At 37.2% G+C, this 16,435-nt stretch overlaps 1 protein-coding gene across 7 annotated transcripts in view; it reads left to right on the top strand.

The window, feature by feature from the left end:
• Window positions 1-16,435, top strand: part of sorcs2 (sortilin-related VPS10 domain containing receptor 2) — a 183,177-nt gene that overhangs the window by 137,756 nt on the left and 28,986 nt on the right. For all 7 annotated transcript variants that reach the window (XM_082162128.1, XM_082162127.1, XM_082162125.1 and 4 more), the window contains exons 4-6: window positions 12,404-12,568; window positions 13,486-13,559; window positions 15,433-15,497. In XM_082162128.1, coding sequence (XP_082018254.1) covers window positions 12,404-12,568; window positions 13,486-13,559; window positions 15,433-15,497 — 304 coding nt within the window. The remainder of the gene's footprint in view (window positions 1-12,403; window positions 12,569-13,485; window positions 13,560-15,432; window positions 15,498-16,435) is intronic.

Genomic DNA, 16,435 nt, shown 5'->3' with positions numbered 1-16,435 from the left:
TCAGCGTAACTTTTTTTCTCCAGTTACCAGCTGTGACCGTGACAAGCAACAGGACATTTTGTTGATCACATGTTTTCTATTCATGCAGTGTCACGCTACATTGTTCCGCCCAGTATGAAAACTCATCAGTCCAAAATCACACTCCTCATAACTGTTTATTACAGGGATGTAACAATATATTGATTTGAATCAATGTATCAATCAAATGACTAACAATATGATATATAGATGCAATGCATAAAAAAGAGGAATATATATTTTTAAGATGAACACTGTTAGCCGCATCTGCATACATTGTCCTAAAGAAAAACTTCTCGAAAGAGATTACTAGTCTAGAAGACCTGTTTGTATGTTATAAACAGATGTCAAATTGATTCAAATGTCAAACATGTCAAATATTTTAAATAACTTTTTTTTTTAAATAAATGTATTTTTTCAACAACTGTTAGGTTAATACCTCATTTTGTTGCGTATGTACATTTTGTTGCTAATGCTGATACTATATTTGTACATTTTAGAGGGTCTTAACGTCTTTCTTGACTATTGTCATTGCTTATCAAAAGCCACTGATGAGCTGTCATTAGACAACTGATGATCTCATGTGCACCTTGATTACTTTTTTCATATATATTATTTAAAAGACTGAAGTGTATTTTTTGCTGTGGATTTTGCAATTTGGACAAAGGATTTGTATATATAAAAAATGTAAAAGTTATATTTTGGTTGCATTTTTTGCAATGTGTTAATAAAACTGTAACTGGTTGTGAAAATAGGCACATAATATCGTAATATTGATACATCGATCGGCGGCCACTGAATCTAATCAAATTGTAATTGTATTGCGTTATGTTTTGAAGTAGGCCTACTGTCAAATATTATATCGATGGCTAAGAGAATCAATGTCAGATTGTATCGTGATGAAACATCCAATGTACACCCCTACTCCCCTAGTAAATTGAACATTAAATATCTTCTGATTGGCTGAGATTGTGTCACGTCTATTCTTCAGGGTAGACAAAGTGATTGTTGTTGTATAGAACATGGTGTAATAAAATGTATCCATTGATCACCCATACAATATACACCACTTATCAGTTTAACACTTAAGTCTAACTGTCATGCTTATGATAGTTTTTACCATTCTACTGCCAACAGTCAAGGTGTACAAGATTACACCTTCCTTAGGTCATAATCAGAGAGCCAAGAAACAGCATAATTGTAGCCAAGAACTGCACCTACAGAGCAAAAATAAATAAATAGTTACATAGCCTTAAGCGCAAAGCTGTGATCATGCTCATAGAGCGAGCATTGTAATGCCTCTTTCCTTTTGTCCTCATTGTTTTCATGGGTCCTTGTCCCTGGTGTAGGTGTTTGATGTGTGTGGGCTGTTCTTTAGTCTGAGCTGAGCCATTATGACAGGCAGGAGGGACTTAATAACAGTGCTTTCACCCCAAGCATGCTCCTGACAAATTACCTGTGTGAGACCTGGATTTAGAGAAGGGTCAGTGGAAAGATCACGCATGCACAGGGCCGGCCCGCGGCATAGGCGGTATAGGCAAATGCTAGGGGCGCCACTCATCCATAGGGGCGCCAGAATGAGTGAACGAGTGAATTTTTTTATTTTATTTTTTTTTTACATTTTTTTTTTATATATATATAATACTATTTTAAAACCATTAATTCGAAATACTACCAAAAAAAAAAAAAAAAAAATCCGGCTCACCAATCGCCCCCCGCCCATCGAGTGCTTGAAGTGCGTCAGAAACAGAGCGCGCGTGCGATCAGTTGTTGGTAATTTGTTGTGTAGCGTGCGCGACTCCGCATCCAATGTAGACAGCACTGCTTTTGTTAACACACAGCTCGTAGAAAGGGGCCTGGCAGCTCGCGCCAGTTCTAGACGCGGTGAAAGTTTCCTGATTGTGACGGAAGGCCGAATTTACTTGACACATTATAAATGAGCATAGTCTGCGATAGATACAGTGCCAAAAAGAAGAGAAGAGGATAAAAGGGGATAAAGACAGAGGTAAAGTGATGTAGTGAATGAACAATTTATGGCATAGGAGTAAGATACTATAATTTCATGGCAGTTATTTTTACCTTAAACTTAATGTTAGCAGTTGTTCTGAGTTCTCCAGAGTCCCCAAACTGTGTGGTTTTGTAACAATCATGTCAGTTTTAAGACGCATTTTTTATTATCACTTTTTTATTAATGTTTTACTCTACAGTTGTGCAATTGTGGGTATACAGTACAGGCCAAAAGTTTGGAAACATTACTATTTTTAATGTTTTTGAAAAAAGTTTCTTCTGCTCATCAAGCCTGCATTTATTTGATCAAAAATACAGAAAAAATTATAAATATTGTGATATATTATTACAATTTAAAATAATTGGTTTTCAATTTATTATACTTTAAATTATCATTTATTTCTGTGATGCAAAGCTGAATTTTCAGCATCATTACTCCAGTCTTCAGTGTCACATGTGACATCCAGTCTATCACATGATCCTTTAGAAATCATTTTAATATTCTGATTTATTATGAGTGTTGGAAACAGTTCTGCTGCCTAATATATTTGATGAATAAAATGTTAAAAAGAACTGCATTTATTTAAAATAAAATAAAAATATTTTCTAATTATATAAATCATCTTTACGATCACTTTTTATCAATTTAACACATCCTTGCTGAATAAAAGTATTGATTTATTTCAACCAAAAAAAAAAAAAAAAAAAACAACTGACCCCAAATTACTGACCAGTAGTGTATATTGTTGTTACAAAAGATTTCTATTTTTAAAACATTTAAAAAATGTTTTTTTTACTATTTATTTATCAAAGTATCCTAAAAAAGTATCACAGGTTATGAAAAAATATTAAGCAGCAGAACTGTTTCCAACTTTGATAATGAATCATCATATTAGAATGATTTCTAAAGGATCATGTGATAGACCGGATGTCACATGTGACACTGAAGACTGGAGTAATGATGCTGAAAAATCAGCTTTGCATCACAGAAATAAATGATAATTTAAAGTATAATAAATTGAAAACCAATTATTTTAAATTGTAATAATATATCACAATATTAAAAAATGTTCTGTATTTTTGATCAAATAAATGCAGGCTTGATAAGCAGAAGAAATTTCTTTCAAAAACATTAAAAATAGTAATGTTTCCAAACTTTTGGCCTGTACATTTTATGGCATAGTAATGATATTTATTTACAGGTTTATTCAAAATAGCAAAGTTCACATTAAATCTTTATTGTAAATTGTGCTATAAAAGATAATGGGGACTTGACTTGAATGCTATGTAATGCTCTTGGTATTTGTGTTTAGGCTGTAATGTGTGTGTGTGTGTGTGTGTGTGTGTGTGTGTGTGTGTGTGTGTGTATATAGGCCTATATATATATATCTATATATGCTAAATCATGAACACAATGAAGGGGTGAAATGGGCTGTGATGCATGGGGCGCCAGGTAAAATCTTGCCTAGGGCAGCAAATTGGTCAGGGCCGGCCCTGCGCATGCACACACACACACAAGCACAGACAAACACACAATGCCTTTGTCTCCCTTGAAAAGGGAGTCTCTTCACTGGCCTCTGCACTTTCACGCTATCACCTAGACATAATAGATGCTTAATGCCTATTCAAAGTGTTTGATGTGTGTGGGAGAATATTTCCATATTCCATATGTGGAGAGAAAGAAGCAGAGAGGGAGAGTCTCTGTATGTGTGTGATGTCACAAGCTTGCCTATTGGCAGTGGAGCTATCTTAAAGGGATATTCCATCCAAAAATTATTTACTCACCCTTTGCTTATTTTGCAAAAGGATGTATTTTTCACATGTTTTTCACCATACAATGATGAAACAGTGATCACATCTGTATACAGTATATATCACTCATTCGCTATATTTAAATACTTTTGATGTCTTCCAATACTGTAGCTATCCTCAGAATAGCTTTCTGAGGATACAAATGAATTTAAAAATCAAGTGGAGTCAAGTCACCTTTATTTTTATAGTGCTTTATACAATATAGATTGTTTCAAAGCAGCTTTACAGTGATCAACAGGAAAATAAGAGAGAATAATTGAGAGCATATGTCGTAATGTAGATATATTTTAAGATGGAAAAATTTGATTTTACAAATACTAGAAATGTGGTTTTCAAATGAAAGATTGTTATCAAATAGACACCCAGGTTCCTAACCGACGACGAAGAAGACGTACAGAGCAGCCATCAAGTGTAAGAGAGTATTCTAGATTATTACTTGCGGAGGTTTTGGTCCAATAATTAAATCCTCTGTTTTTTTCAGAATTTAGTTGTTGGAAATTACTAGTCATATAATATATCAAACATGCATTCCGTGAATTGCTATATGTAGAATGTAGAGCTGAGTATCATCAGTGTAACAGTGAAAACGAATGCAATGCTTCCAAATAATTTATTCCAAGGGTAGCATGTACAGGGTGAAAAGCAATGGTCCTAGTACTGAGCCTTGTGGTACTCCATACTGAACTTGTGATTGATATGACACCTCTTCATATATTGCTACAAATTGGTAATGGTCAGGGCTGTATTTCCCGAAACCTTCTTAACGCTACGTCGTTCTTATGTTATACCTTAAGCTGTACCTTATCGTTATTACGTGTTTCCCGGAACGGTTTTAGTTAAGTATACCTTCTGTAAGTCATACGTTCAGAAGGTTGGTCTGGACCACTCTTAGCTATACCTTAGCACTGTTGACAGTTCACTCCGCTAGTGGCCACCACTGCAAAAACAGTTTTTTACATTTCAGTCTATACGAATATAATTCTGAACTTACACATAGGGCCCTATCTTGCACCCAGCGCAAGTGACTTTGTACACCGACGCATGTATCATTCCTATTTTGCACCCGCGCAAAGCGGACTTTTCCCTCCACAGAAGCACGTCGGTTAACTAAGAAATACACTTGCGCTCCCGGGGGCGGTTCAGCGCAAAGAGGAGGCGTGTTCCGGCGCAAACGTTCCTTCTTGCTATTTTGCAGGTTTAGAAAACAATTGCGCCACTAACCAGGAAAAAATTGTTTAAAGTCAGTGGCGCGTTGCGCATGTTATTCATAGGCTATTTTAAGGGCGCATGCTTGGCCATAATCAATGTAGCGTGTGCACAACGCGCACTTTGATTCTCTCATCTACACAGAAGCAGCAGTTTTCATTTTTGCAAATCATACATTATTACGATAGATAGATAGATAGATAGATAGATAGATAGATAGATAGATAGATAGATAGATAGATAGATAGATAGATAGATAGATAGATAGATAGATAGATAGATAGATAGATAGATAGATAAACAATTTATTATAAAAGCATACATCTAGCTTACACATTTACCCAAATTAACCGAAGTTAATTTGGGTGGGTTTCTCCATTTCAATGTAACTTCTCTCTTTTACGGCCGTGACGAGAGCGTTGCTCTCCTTGGCAGTGAACCGCTGCTGGCGCGCGCCTGGCAAATCCGCCGTTACAATAGCAATCCGCTATGGAAAAAGCGCATCTGCTCTTAAAGGGAATGTGAGATGACGCTCTGATTGGTTTATTTCACGTTACGCCCAAACCACACCTATGAATAATGAAGCTACTTCAGACCAACCCATTTTAGATTTGCGCCTGGCGCAAGAGTCATTTATCCCGCCGGGAAAATAGCAACAGCGCCGAGACCCGCCCACAAAGTTACTTGCGCTTTGCGCTTTGACACTTGCGTTTCAGATCGTTAAAATAGGGCCCCCAGTGTTAAATTATAGGCTAATTCAAGTGTTTTCATGCAAAGAATAAAATTGTCATTACACTGATTGTTGTTAGCTTTTTAATTATATTATCCAAAGGTACATTAGCTCGCAAACCATTAGCCAGTAAAAGCTTAGGAGTCTATTTAAAGGGAATGATTGTGGTGGGGAATTTGCTCAAACTATGGCAACGATACAGCGAATAGTTGTGCTAAATTAAAGATGCCGCAGTCTGCGGAGCTCTTTCAAAGGCCTCTGAAAGCATACTGCCAGTTAGTGTAGCAGGTTGGGGCATGATACGTTTGAGCAATAGGAAGCGGGTTCGCGCACTCATTCCAAAATTATATAAAATATCCAGGGTTGGATTTTTTATAATATCACATGAGTCCTATTAAATGCAATTTCAACTATTTCTGAAGTGCTTCTTTAATAAAGAATACTGCTTTCTCACATAACACAGTGAAGCAGCCCCTGCATAAGTGAATAATTGATTGTCGAGCCATCAATATCAACCAATTCAGCACCACCGCCACGGACAGCACCTGGTAATGTTGCACATAAGAAGGTATATCTTAAGCAACCTCCTAAGGTATAGTTCGGGGGAACACGCCTAGAAATGGTATACCTTTAGTTAAGTTATACCTTTAGAGTCTTTGTAGTGCGCTAAGAGAGTTATCGGGAAATCCAGTCCAGATAAGTATGATTCGAACCGTGCCAATGCAATTCCACTAATGCCAACATCATTTTTGAGTCTATTCAAAAGAATGTTGTGGTCGATGGTATCAAATGCAGCACTTAGATCCAGTAACACTAATACAATCACGATCAGATGATAAGAGCAAATAATTTGTAACTCTAATGAGGGCAGTCTCAGTACTATGATACGGTCTAAATCCTGACTGGAAATCCTTGCAGATACCATTTCTTTCTAAGGATCATAATTGTGAGGATTCTAGTATCTTTGACAGAAAAGGGAGATTCGAGATCGGTCTGTAGTTAGCTAATTCTCTAGGATCAAGTTGTTTTTTAAATAAGAGGTTTAATAACAGCCAGCTTGAAAGTTTTTGGGACATATCCTAATGATAATGATGAATTAATAATATTAAGAAAAGGATCTATTACTTCTGGAAGCATCTCTCTCAGTAGCTTACGCTTTATAGGGTCTAACATACATGTTGTTGATTTTGATGATTTAACAAGTTCAGACAATTCTTCCTCTCCTATAGTAAAGAATCAGTGGAATTGTTCCTCATGGGGTCTATAACACAATCTCTCATGCAATACTGTAGTAGACGGTTGCATGGATATCATTTACTCTTCTGAGAGTATCAATTTTGCAATTAAAGAAAGTCATAACTTTCATAAAGTCATAACTGCTCTGCTGTTTGGAAACATCAGAACTTGTTGAAGCTTTATTTCTTAGTAATTTAGCCACTGTATCAAATAAATACAGTACCTAGGGTTGTGTTAGTTTTCCTTAATCTTCTTTAAGCGCAAAGGAGCAACAGTGTCTAAAGTGCTAAAAAAGAGAGAGTCAGTTTAAGTTGCAACATCGAGTTGCAACATCGAGTTCTTCTAAGCTATCTGGAATGCTGAGGAACTGAAACAAATCAGAAAGATTATTTATAAAACAATCTTTAGTGGTAGAAGTGATAGTTCCTCCATATTTGTAACAAGGAGTTGGTTTTGCGGCCTTGGCTGAATGGAGTATAGAGTGTATGCACATGACGTCACCGTTACGCCCACTAAGGGGCAAAAAGACTGAGTGGCAGCATTTGTTCTCAGCGCGAATGCTGCCAAAAACACAAAAGACACATCTAAAACGGGAAAGAGCTTTACGATTGACTGTACAACTAGATTTCTCAAGAAATCAGAGGTATATTTTTACAGACTGCCGAAAGCTACAGAACAGAGAAGCAAATGGATCGCTGCAATTCATAGAAACAACTGGACTCCAGGCAGCGAAAGGTGGATTTGCATCATCATGTCAATATGCTAAATTAAGGGGTAAAATCATACCCTATATATTGTATTGTTAGATATTGTATTGACAACTCATCAATTAAATATTTACCATCGATATTGCATAATTGGACTTTTTATAATAAACACTGTCAAAAAACTATACAAGTTTAAGGCTGGACGATATGACGATATATAACATTGATATAAGTGATCACATAGATTTAGAGGGTGTGACGAGACACTTATCTCATGAGACAAGACACGAGATTGGGTTCACGAGAACGAGACGAGATGAGATTTTTGCACAATATTTTACTGAAATCCTCAATGACAAAATTCATGACTGGAAAAATAGTCTGCAGGTGCATTTTGAAATGTTTTAACTAATAATCTTCTAATGAATGTCATTTCAGTTCTACTTTATGAGTATGAATTATCAAATGCATTGAAAGACAACAATATACAAGCACTGTAAAAGGTTTTGCCACAAACTCAACTGACTGGCTTTTCTCCTGTATGATTTCACATTAGTCTCTTCAGACATTACTGTACATGAATTATGAGCTTCCAGAACTTCTGATTGAGGCTGTGTGTGACCTAATTAAACTTATTTCCACAAATTGAACATAGCAATAAAAAAATAATAAATAACAGTTTTCTCTTAGTCTTATTAGTATCATAATGTAATGTGAATTGGGATTGTAGCGGTGTCAATTTCACCCTCACCCTCACGTCATGGCGATCATAGACATAATAGAGAGTAGATTTGATTGATTGGTCTACTCTCTATTATGTCTATGATGGCGATATTCACTCGACGAGAAATCTCGTCACATTTTAGTCTCGTGAGATCTCGTCACACCCCAGACCCCTACCTATTTGTGACCATGGACCACAAAACAGTCACATGGTTCAATTTTATGAAATTGAGATTTATACATCACCCGAAAGCTCATCTTTGCATAACAGAAATAAATTACATTTTAGAATATATAAAATATAAAACAGATATTTTATATGTGACCCTGGACCACAAAACATGGGTCAGTTTTTTTAAATCATCTGAAAGAATCAGACATCATCTGAAAGAATAAATAAGCTTTCCATTGATGTATGGTTTGTTATGATGGGACAATATTTGGCAGATATAAAACTATTTGAAAATCTGGAATCTGAAGGTGCCGAAACATTCACGATTGTGTAGGAAACTTACAAAATATCTTCATGGAACATGATCTTAACTTAATATCCTAATGATTTTTGGCATAAAAGAAAAATCGATAATTTTGACCCATACAATGTATTGTTGGCTATTGCCACAAATATAGCCTACCCGTGCGACTTGTGACTGGTTTTGTGACCCAGGGTCACATATTGTATTTATAAAAAGCGTTCACAGGCAAATTTTGCTATGTATTTCCCCGGCGTCGAAATCAGGCATATTAAATGTCAGGAAACATGATTCCTGGCTGCATGTCAATATCCATGGATCACTGGATCTTTATTAAGTTGTAAAGAACACTATATCGAGTCCAACCTTTAGTTTAAATCTTTAGTTGTCAATATTAAATCTTAAGTATGATTATGACAATGAGTGGGTCCTCACACATGTTGTCTAACTCCAATAGAGTTTAGAATGTCTGTAAATACCAAACCCATGCATCTTTTTCATTCATTATCTACATATACAGTATAATTACATTACCAACAATTAAGACTTTGCCTGCAACCAGTACTAACTCTAGCAAAATAAATAAAAAAATTCTGAAGATTCTTTGATAAAGTCTCTATGGTGGCCTGTTTACTGTAGTTAAAACAAATGTCAAACGGGATTTATCGTTTCAAAAATGAAACTTCAGGCATGTTGTTCCAAACTTGAATAACTTATTTTCTTCTGTGATACATAAAAGAAGATATATTTTAAGAAATGTGTAAGTAAAAGGTAACCAAAACGATTTGGTTACCAGCATTCCTCAAAATAAGTCATTCAGGTTTGGAATCACATGAGAGGGAGTAAATTATGACATTTCAATTGTGGGTGACCTATCCCTTTATGATAATATTCATTACAGTGAGCTGTTAACTTGAAAACCACTGAGTCTGGATTCAGTCGGAGAGTTGAACTTGAGCATTGGGCAGATTTGTGAATGCTCAGTTAAAAAAAAAAAAAAGTTTTTAAAAACAGTTTTTTCAACCAGGTTTATTGGTTTAAAAAGAATGATACAAGTTTCTGTTTAGAACAATCTGAGGTAGATTAAATGACAGAATTGTGATCTGCCTTTCATCTGTGCCACTGACATTTGACCATATCTCTTCTAGGAGAATCCTATCTCTTTCTCTCTTTGAGAGGTGCATCAGGGACAGCTACGCTGGAATGCAAAGCTGAACAAGTCTTGGTTGTTTCAGGAGAAGCTTTCAGCATTCAAACAGTGCTCCACAATTCTCCCCTTGGCTTTGTTTAGTTGAGTTTTGAAAATTTTGCAGTTGCCGCAGTCAGTTTTCTTCAAATTTGTCTTTTGTTTCAGTGGCTGAGCTCAGGTGCACAGAACAGACCTCTCTCACTCTCTTCCCCTCTTCATCTCTTTATGCTTCCCATTTTCCCACTCAGCACAGACTGGATATCAGAACTGCCAATTTGCATATGAAATTGGGTGGAAAGCAAAATTAGTCGAGCTGCATTGAGTAAATGCAGTTACTCACAAATTTACACACAGACATGTTTGTCCCTTTCGCAGACAGCTCTGTTTACAACAATTTCATACCACATGATCCATAGGGCAGAAAAGTTTCAGTTTTGTTTCATCGCTCCACAGAACAGAATCCCAAAACTTCTGTGGCTTATTTATATGATTTTTAGCAAATTGGAGCTGCCTTTTCTTGTGCTTTTGGGTCAGTAGTGGAGTTCTGGCATGGAAACTGCCTGCGTTTAGTACGCGCCTCACTGTGCAAGCTGAAACCTCAGTGCCTGTTGCCACCAAGTCTTGCTGCAGGTCTTTTGCAGTCACTCAAGGGTTTTTCTGAACCTGCCTTCTCAGAAATCTGGTTGCAGCCGTTGATAGCTTCCTTTTTTTGCCCCATCCAGGAAGTGTAACCACTGTTCCTTTAATTTTGAACTTGAGAACTATGCTTCCAGTGGTGTCACTAGGAATATTTAGCACCTTCTCTATCTTTTTGCATCCGGTTCCTTGTTTGTGAAGGGCGATGATATCTTCTCTTAACTTTTTTGGACCATTCTTTTGACTTATTTCTAACATGCACTCAAACGTGACACTCAACAAACCTATCCAGCTCAGATATTTCATGTAACCTAGCTCAAACACACCTGGTGCAACTAATGAAACTGAACTGAACCATAATGAAATGTAAAATTTGCAATGGGGGTCGAATCATTTTGTTGGATGATTGTTCTCTCATGTAAATCCTCCAAGCTGTCCACAGTGTCTGTCATCCAATCATAAATGGACATACAGAGCTTAATTCTTAATGACACTATGTAACTTGCATATTGTGAGAGAGGATCCGGTTGGAGATATTTAAGTAGATTATCTCATAAACGATTACATGACCTACAGACATTGACTAAAACCTCATTACAAGTGGCAGTTGAAGACTTGTGATTGCGCTTTTAAAGTGCCATTGACCACTAAATTCTGCCCCATGTTATTGTACTGGCCTCTATAGCCTCTTCCAGCCCTGCCAGCTCGCCGTACTCATCTGGGACAGGCGCAGGATGTTGTTTGATGGCTTTTATCCACAGACCACAAAGGAGGCTCTGTGCTAAACTCTGCGAGTTATTGCTTTAAGAGGGAAGTTTTACAGAGAGGAGATTCTTTCCTTTTTTCCCCCAGAGTCTTTGTTTTGGGATGGATAACTTGTTTCACAGGGATCCCTTTGAGGGTCTCTCTGTTTGGCAATCCCCATGAGGATTCCAGCTTGTTTTTCTGTGCTGGTAGCAGGTAGTGAGCTTGCCTCCCGTTAGAGACACTTCACTGCGCAGATGGTTAAACAACAGCGCCACTCAAAGGTGTTTAAAGGAAGTGAAAAAATCCCTATCAGGCTGTTCAGTGAATTTTAAATGCTAGGCTATCGACTTCTATTGTGTCTTTATGTCTCTTTATGTTATTATGTTATTATGTTATGTTATTTATAGCCTACATGTTTTGTCTTTAAGTTGAGCTAAATAAATAAAGGAAAACATTAATGCACTTTAAGAAGTGTCTAAAGGCCTTGTGTTGGTTAAATTCGTTGTGTCAGTAAAATATCACATACCATACAGTAAATTGATGATCTCGACTGGGATTGGGTATATAATAATATCTAAACTATAGAATTAAACTGACTATACTGTAAATATTGATGTGAATCTTGACTGTTTAGCATTTAATGCAATATTTAAAATATGTAATATCTAAATACTATGTGGCAAATAGCTGTATATTTAAATTGTAAATGTACAAAAATGTTGTTTATTAAAAGGTTTTTAATAATGCTTATTTAATGCTTTTATTAAATTTTTTTACTTTAGTTTAGTTTTGTTTTGTTTTTGTTTTTTTATTTCAGACAAATCTGGGTCCAGGAGACCATGCTTCATTGTCTAATGTAAACTAACTAACCAACGTACATCTTGACATGTAGTCACTAAAGATATTGTGTGTTTTGTAGGTGATCTTGGTGAGCTCCAGCATCAATGAACGTGACCAGATGCTCTTCATCAGCACAGATGAGGGTTCATCCTTTCAACGGCAGCCTGTCTCCTTCACCGTGGAAACACTCCTCTTCCATCCATCCGAGGAAGAAAAACTTTTGGCTTACAGCAAGGAGGCGAAGGTCAGTCATGAAAGTGTTGGCCAACACAGAATAATAGTTTTTTGGCAGCTTCAAACCGGTCACTCACAAGATCATAATATGTCTTAATGCAGCTGCATGTTTGTAGCTTTTCTTGTCAGGCTCAACTGCCTGAATTAGTCTTTGTGGTTGTTTTAGTGTTAATGATTTAGGTCTCGGATGGATGACTTGACCAACTGTTCTCAACACATTTCTCACCCAGCTGTGTTTATGGTAATGCTTTTTGCTCTCCAGCATATTGGCATCCTCATTATTAGAGTTATGAGCAGCACTGTTTGGCCTTCAGGCCATGGTTGTCTCTCACTAAAGAGCATGTTTACATTGTTAACGGCTGGGTAAGCAACAAGGCAAGAAACTCTGTGTGTGTGTGTGTGTGTGTGTGTGTGTGTGTGTGTGTGTGTGTGTGTGTGTGTGTGTGTGTGTGTGTGTGTCTGTATGTGTGTGTGGGTGTTTGTTTGTGTGTGTGCGTGCCTGTGTGTGTGTGTTTGTGGGTGTTTGCGGTTGATGAATTGCTAAAACCCTTAGACACTGCTTGCAACATGCTGCATTTATCATCTCTGAGATTAAACGGAAAAGACAATGAAAAAGCACATGGCAGGTTGGCTGTTTTGGCTATGAGCGTGTGTTTGTGTTTTTATGGTGCAGTTTGGTGTGTGGTGATCAATATTATCTCATTATAGAGATGATCAATTAGAGACAAATGCACACACACAAACACACTCAACATTTGAATTGCTTTATATGGACAGTTTCCCACAACCTAATCGTTATATACATTATACAATGAATCGCTCATCTAATTATCATGATCCTGAGAATTTGCAAAGTGTGCTTTAATCTAATCCAGCCTGAAAATCAATGTATAACTTGTGATTTATTTATGTTTCTCTGTTTTTCAGCTGTATATCTCCACCGATCTGGGTCACAAATGGACTCTGCTACAGGAGCGTGTTACTAAAGACAGAGTTTTCTGGTGACTTTTTTTCTTCTTCTAAAAGACACTCTACACTACTTAAAGAGAACCTCCTGTTGTTTCAAATCTGTAAAACTATCTTAATTTTGTGGAACATCAAATCAGATGTTTGGCAGAATGTCTGAATTGATGTCTACCATACAATGGGACCAGGGGCTGTAAAGCTCCAGAAGCAGCAAAGAAACATTGTAAACATGGGCCTGTATGATTTCTGACGAGAACTGTTATTCACTGAAAATATTGCTTGATGGCTGTGATCGCCATTTACTTTCATTATATGGAAAAGAGCAACTTGAACATTCAGCAATAAATAACTTATTTTGAATTCCACGGAAGAAAGAAAGGTCTTTCTAGGAGTCAATACTGGTTTACTTTACTTTACCTTGCCCTCTAAGACTTTCTCTTTAATCTTTTCCATTCCCTCTTTCTCTTCTTCCACCTTCTTGGTGGAATTCAACCCCTTTTTTATTTTCCACTTCTTCACTCCTTGGTTATGGTTCACTGCTACCACAGCTGGGATTGAAATCCTGGACAGAAGTGATTTATTTCTCCACCCCATCCAGTCATTCTGTCTGACCCTCTCTTTCTCTTTTTTGATCTCTCCTTCCTGATCTTTCGCTCTCTCCCGCTTATGTGCCATCCTCCCAGCACACTTTACCAGATTCACTTACAAAGCAGTACAGTTCTGTTCAGTTTGTGTGTGGTTGATAGTGATAAAAGATGAAAAAGTCAGCTCCCTGTCAGCATCTGCCATAATAAACCCCATCCAGCACGTTTTATTTGGCTGGAGGTTTTACAATGACACTGTAAATCTGAAGCTGTTTTTACTCTATTCCTCAGCTGCAGGGGGTTTGATAAGGGTCGTACCCCTTCCCTCTCTACTGTCTCCAAACCTCTTTAAAACATCTTAGAGAATTGCCTCAGAAGACGTGACAGAATCAGTTCATATTGAAGGTTGCGGCTCTCTTGTCCTCTCCGACTGCATGTCCCCGGTCTGGAGAGGAGAGAGCATAAATCAGTGTGGCTTTAATGGACAGGGATGTTGTCTGGGAGGGTGGTCAGTATCGTGTGGTCAGAAATATTGTTGAATATTAAATGTTGAATGTCCCCAACTAAGCAAGCCAAAAGCCAAAGGCGACAAAGGCAACAGTGGCAAGGAACCAAAACTTGCTATTACTAACTATTAACTACTACTTTTGCCTCAATAAACTCCTAATTACTGCTTATTAATAATTAGTAAGTTAGTTGTAAAGTTTAGGTTATGGGAAGGATTAAGGGGTGTAGAATATAGTCATGCAGAATAAGGCATTAATATGTGCTTTATAAGCACTTATAAACAGCCAATATCCTTGTGATATGCATGATAATAAGCAACTAATAGTGATAATTGAACCCTAAACTAAAGTGTTATTTTCATTTTCTTTTTTTCTTTTACTTAAATGCTTCACTTTTTTAATTTAATTTATTTTTTGTAAAATAAATTCTTGTTAAAACACTTGTAAGATAATGTAGCTGTTGGGCAGGTTTACTGAGCTAGAACTTCACTGAGCAGTTTAGTAACTTCCAAACTATTTTCTTTAACACAACTGGACACAAAAGTACACAAAAGGACAGTGAGCTGTCTACATTCCTTGAAACCAAGAACTTAAAGTATCATAAAAAATAGTTATGCACTATATTTGAGGTCTTTGTGTGAGAACTTTGTTGTGTCAGAGTTTCCCTTTTGTGTTAAATAAAGTCATTGAAACAGCATGAGGGTGAGTAAATGATGACAAAGTTTTTGGGTGAACTATCCCTTTTTTGCTTCCTTCTGTGTGTGAATCAGTCTTGTTTGATTCTCTTAGAGTGTTACTAACTGTATGCTTTGTTTAAGGGCTGTGACGGGGGTGGATGTGGATCCTGATTTGGTTCACATGGAGATTCAAGACATCGGCGGTGGTAAGGGAGGGCATGTGTTTATAGAACAGTGCATTTTCATTCAATTCTACATACCGTAACAAACATCTATGAAAGAGGGCAGATGGGATGTTTTGAGGCTTTAGTTTTGCCTCATTCACACAAACCTCTTTCAGTAAATTCCTCCTAGCTGAGCTGTTTTGTAGATGATTGTGTGTTTGTGTGTGTGAAAGAGACCAGCCGTACAGATGCAAACTGTTGTACAGAGCTCCATCTCACACAGTCACATTGCAACCTACAAACACGTACATTCAAACCCTAAGGGAGGTGAGAGTTGCCTCTAACCAGTATAAAAGATCACACTGGACACACTGGACATCCAGCCCTTCTCCTGATAAATGAACTTTCATTTTTCTGTATTGGTTGGGTTTGTGTCACACAAACAGATGCAGACCTCAAGTGTTTTTGCTTCAGCTCAGTGGCTCCCTCAACCTCTCATAAGATGCTCCATGTGTGTGTGAGTGTGAGTGTGTGTGTGTGTGTGTGTGTGTGTGTACGCGTCTGACCTTGTGTGTCAGAAGACAGAAGCAAAGCGCTCAGCCATTCTAATTGCTTTTTAATGAATTTCTCTGCTGTACTGCTTTGATTAACCATTCGTCCTCTTCACTGAAGTAGTCTGCCCAATTGTTTGCCTAAAATTAATATAAAAAAATAAAACCACAGAGAATGAGAGGAAAGCACTCACTTTTTTTACTTTTGACCATGCTTTTTGGAGCATGCATTCTCCTATCATTTTTTCATTATTTTCCAATTGGTTGTCATTTTTTATGCACATTCAGAGAATTGATGAATGTGTTTGTGTGTGTGTGTGTGTGTATGTGTGTGTGTGTGTGTACATGTTTTTCAATCCCAGTGGGGACTTCAACCTGCATGCACACAGACTCATGGGGACTTGTGTCACCATGGGGGCCTAAATTGAG

Source organism: Leuciscus leuciscus, assembly GCF_965113295.1.
Source record: "Leuciscus leuciscus genome assembly, chromosome: 2".
NCBI classification, from domain to species: domain Eukaryota; kingdom Metazoa; phylum Chordata; class Actinopteri; order Cypriniformes; family Leuciscidae; genus Leuciscus; species Leuciscus leuciscus.
This window is presented reverse-complemented; position numbering and strand designations above follow the sequence as displayed.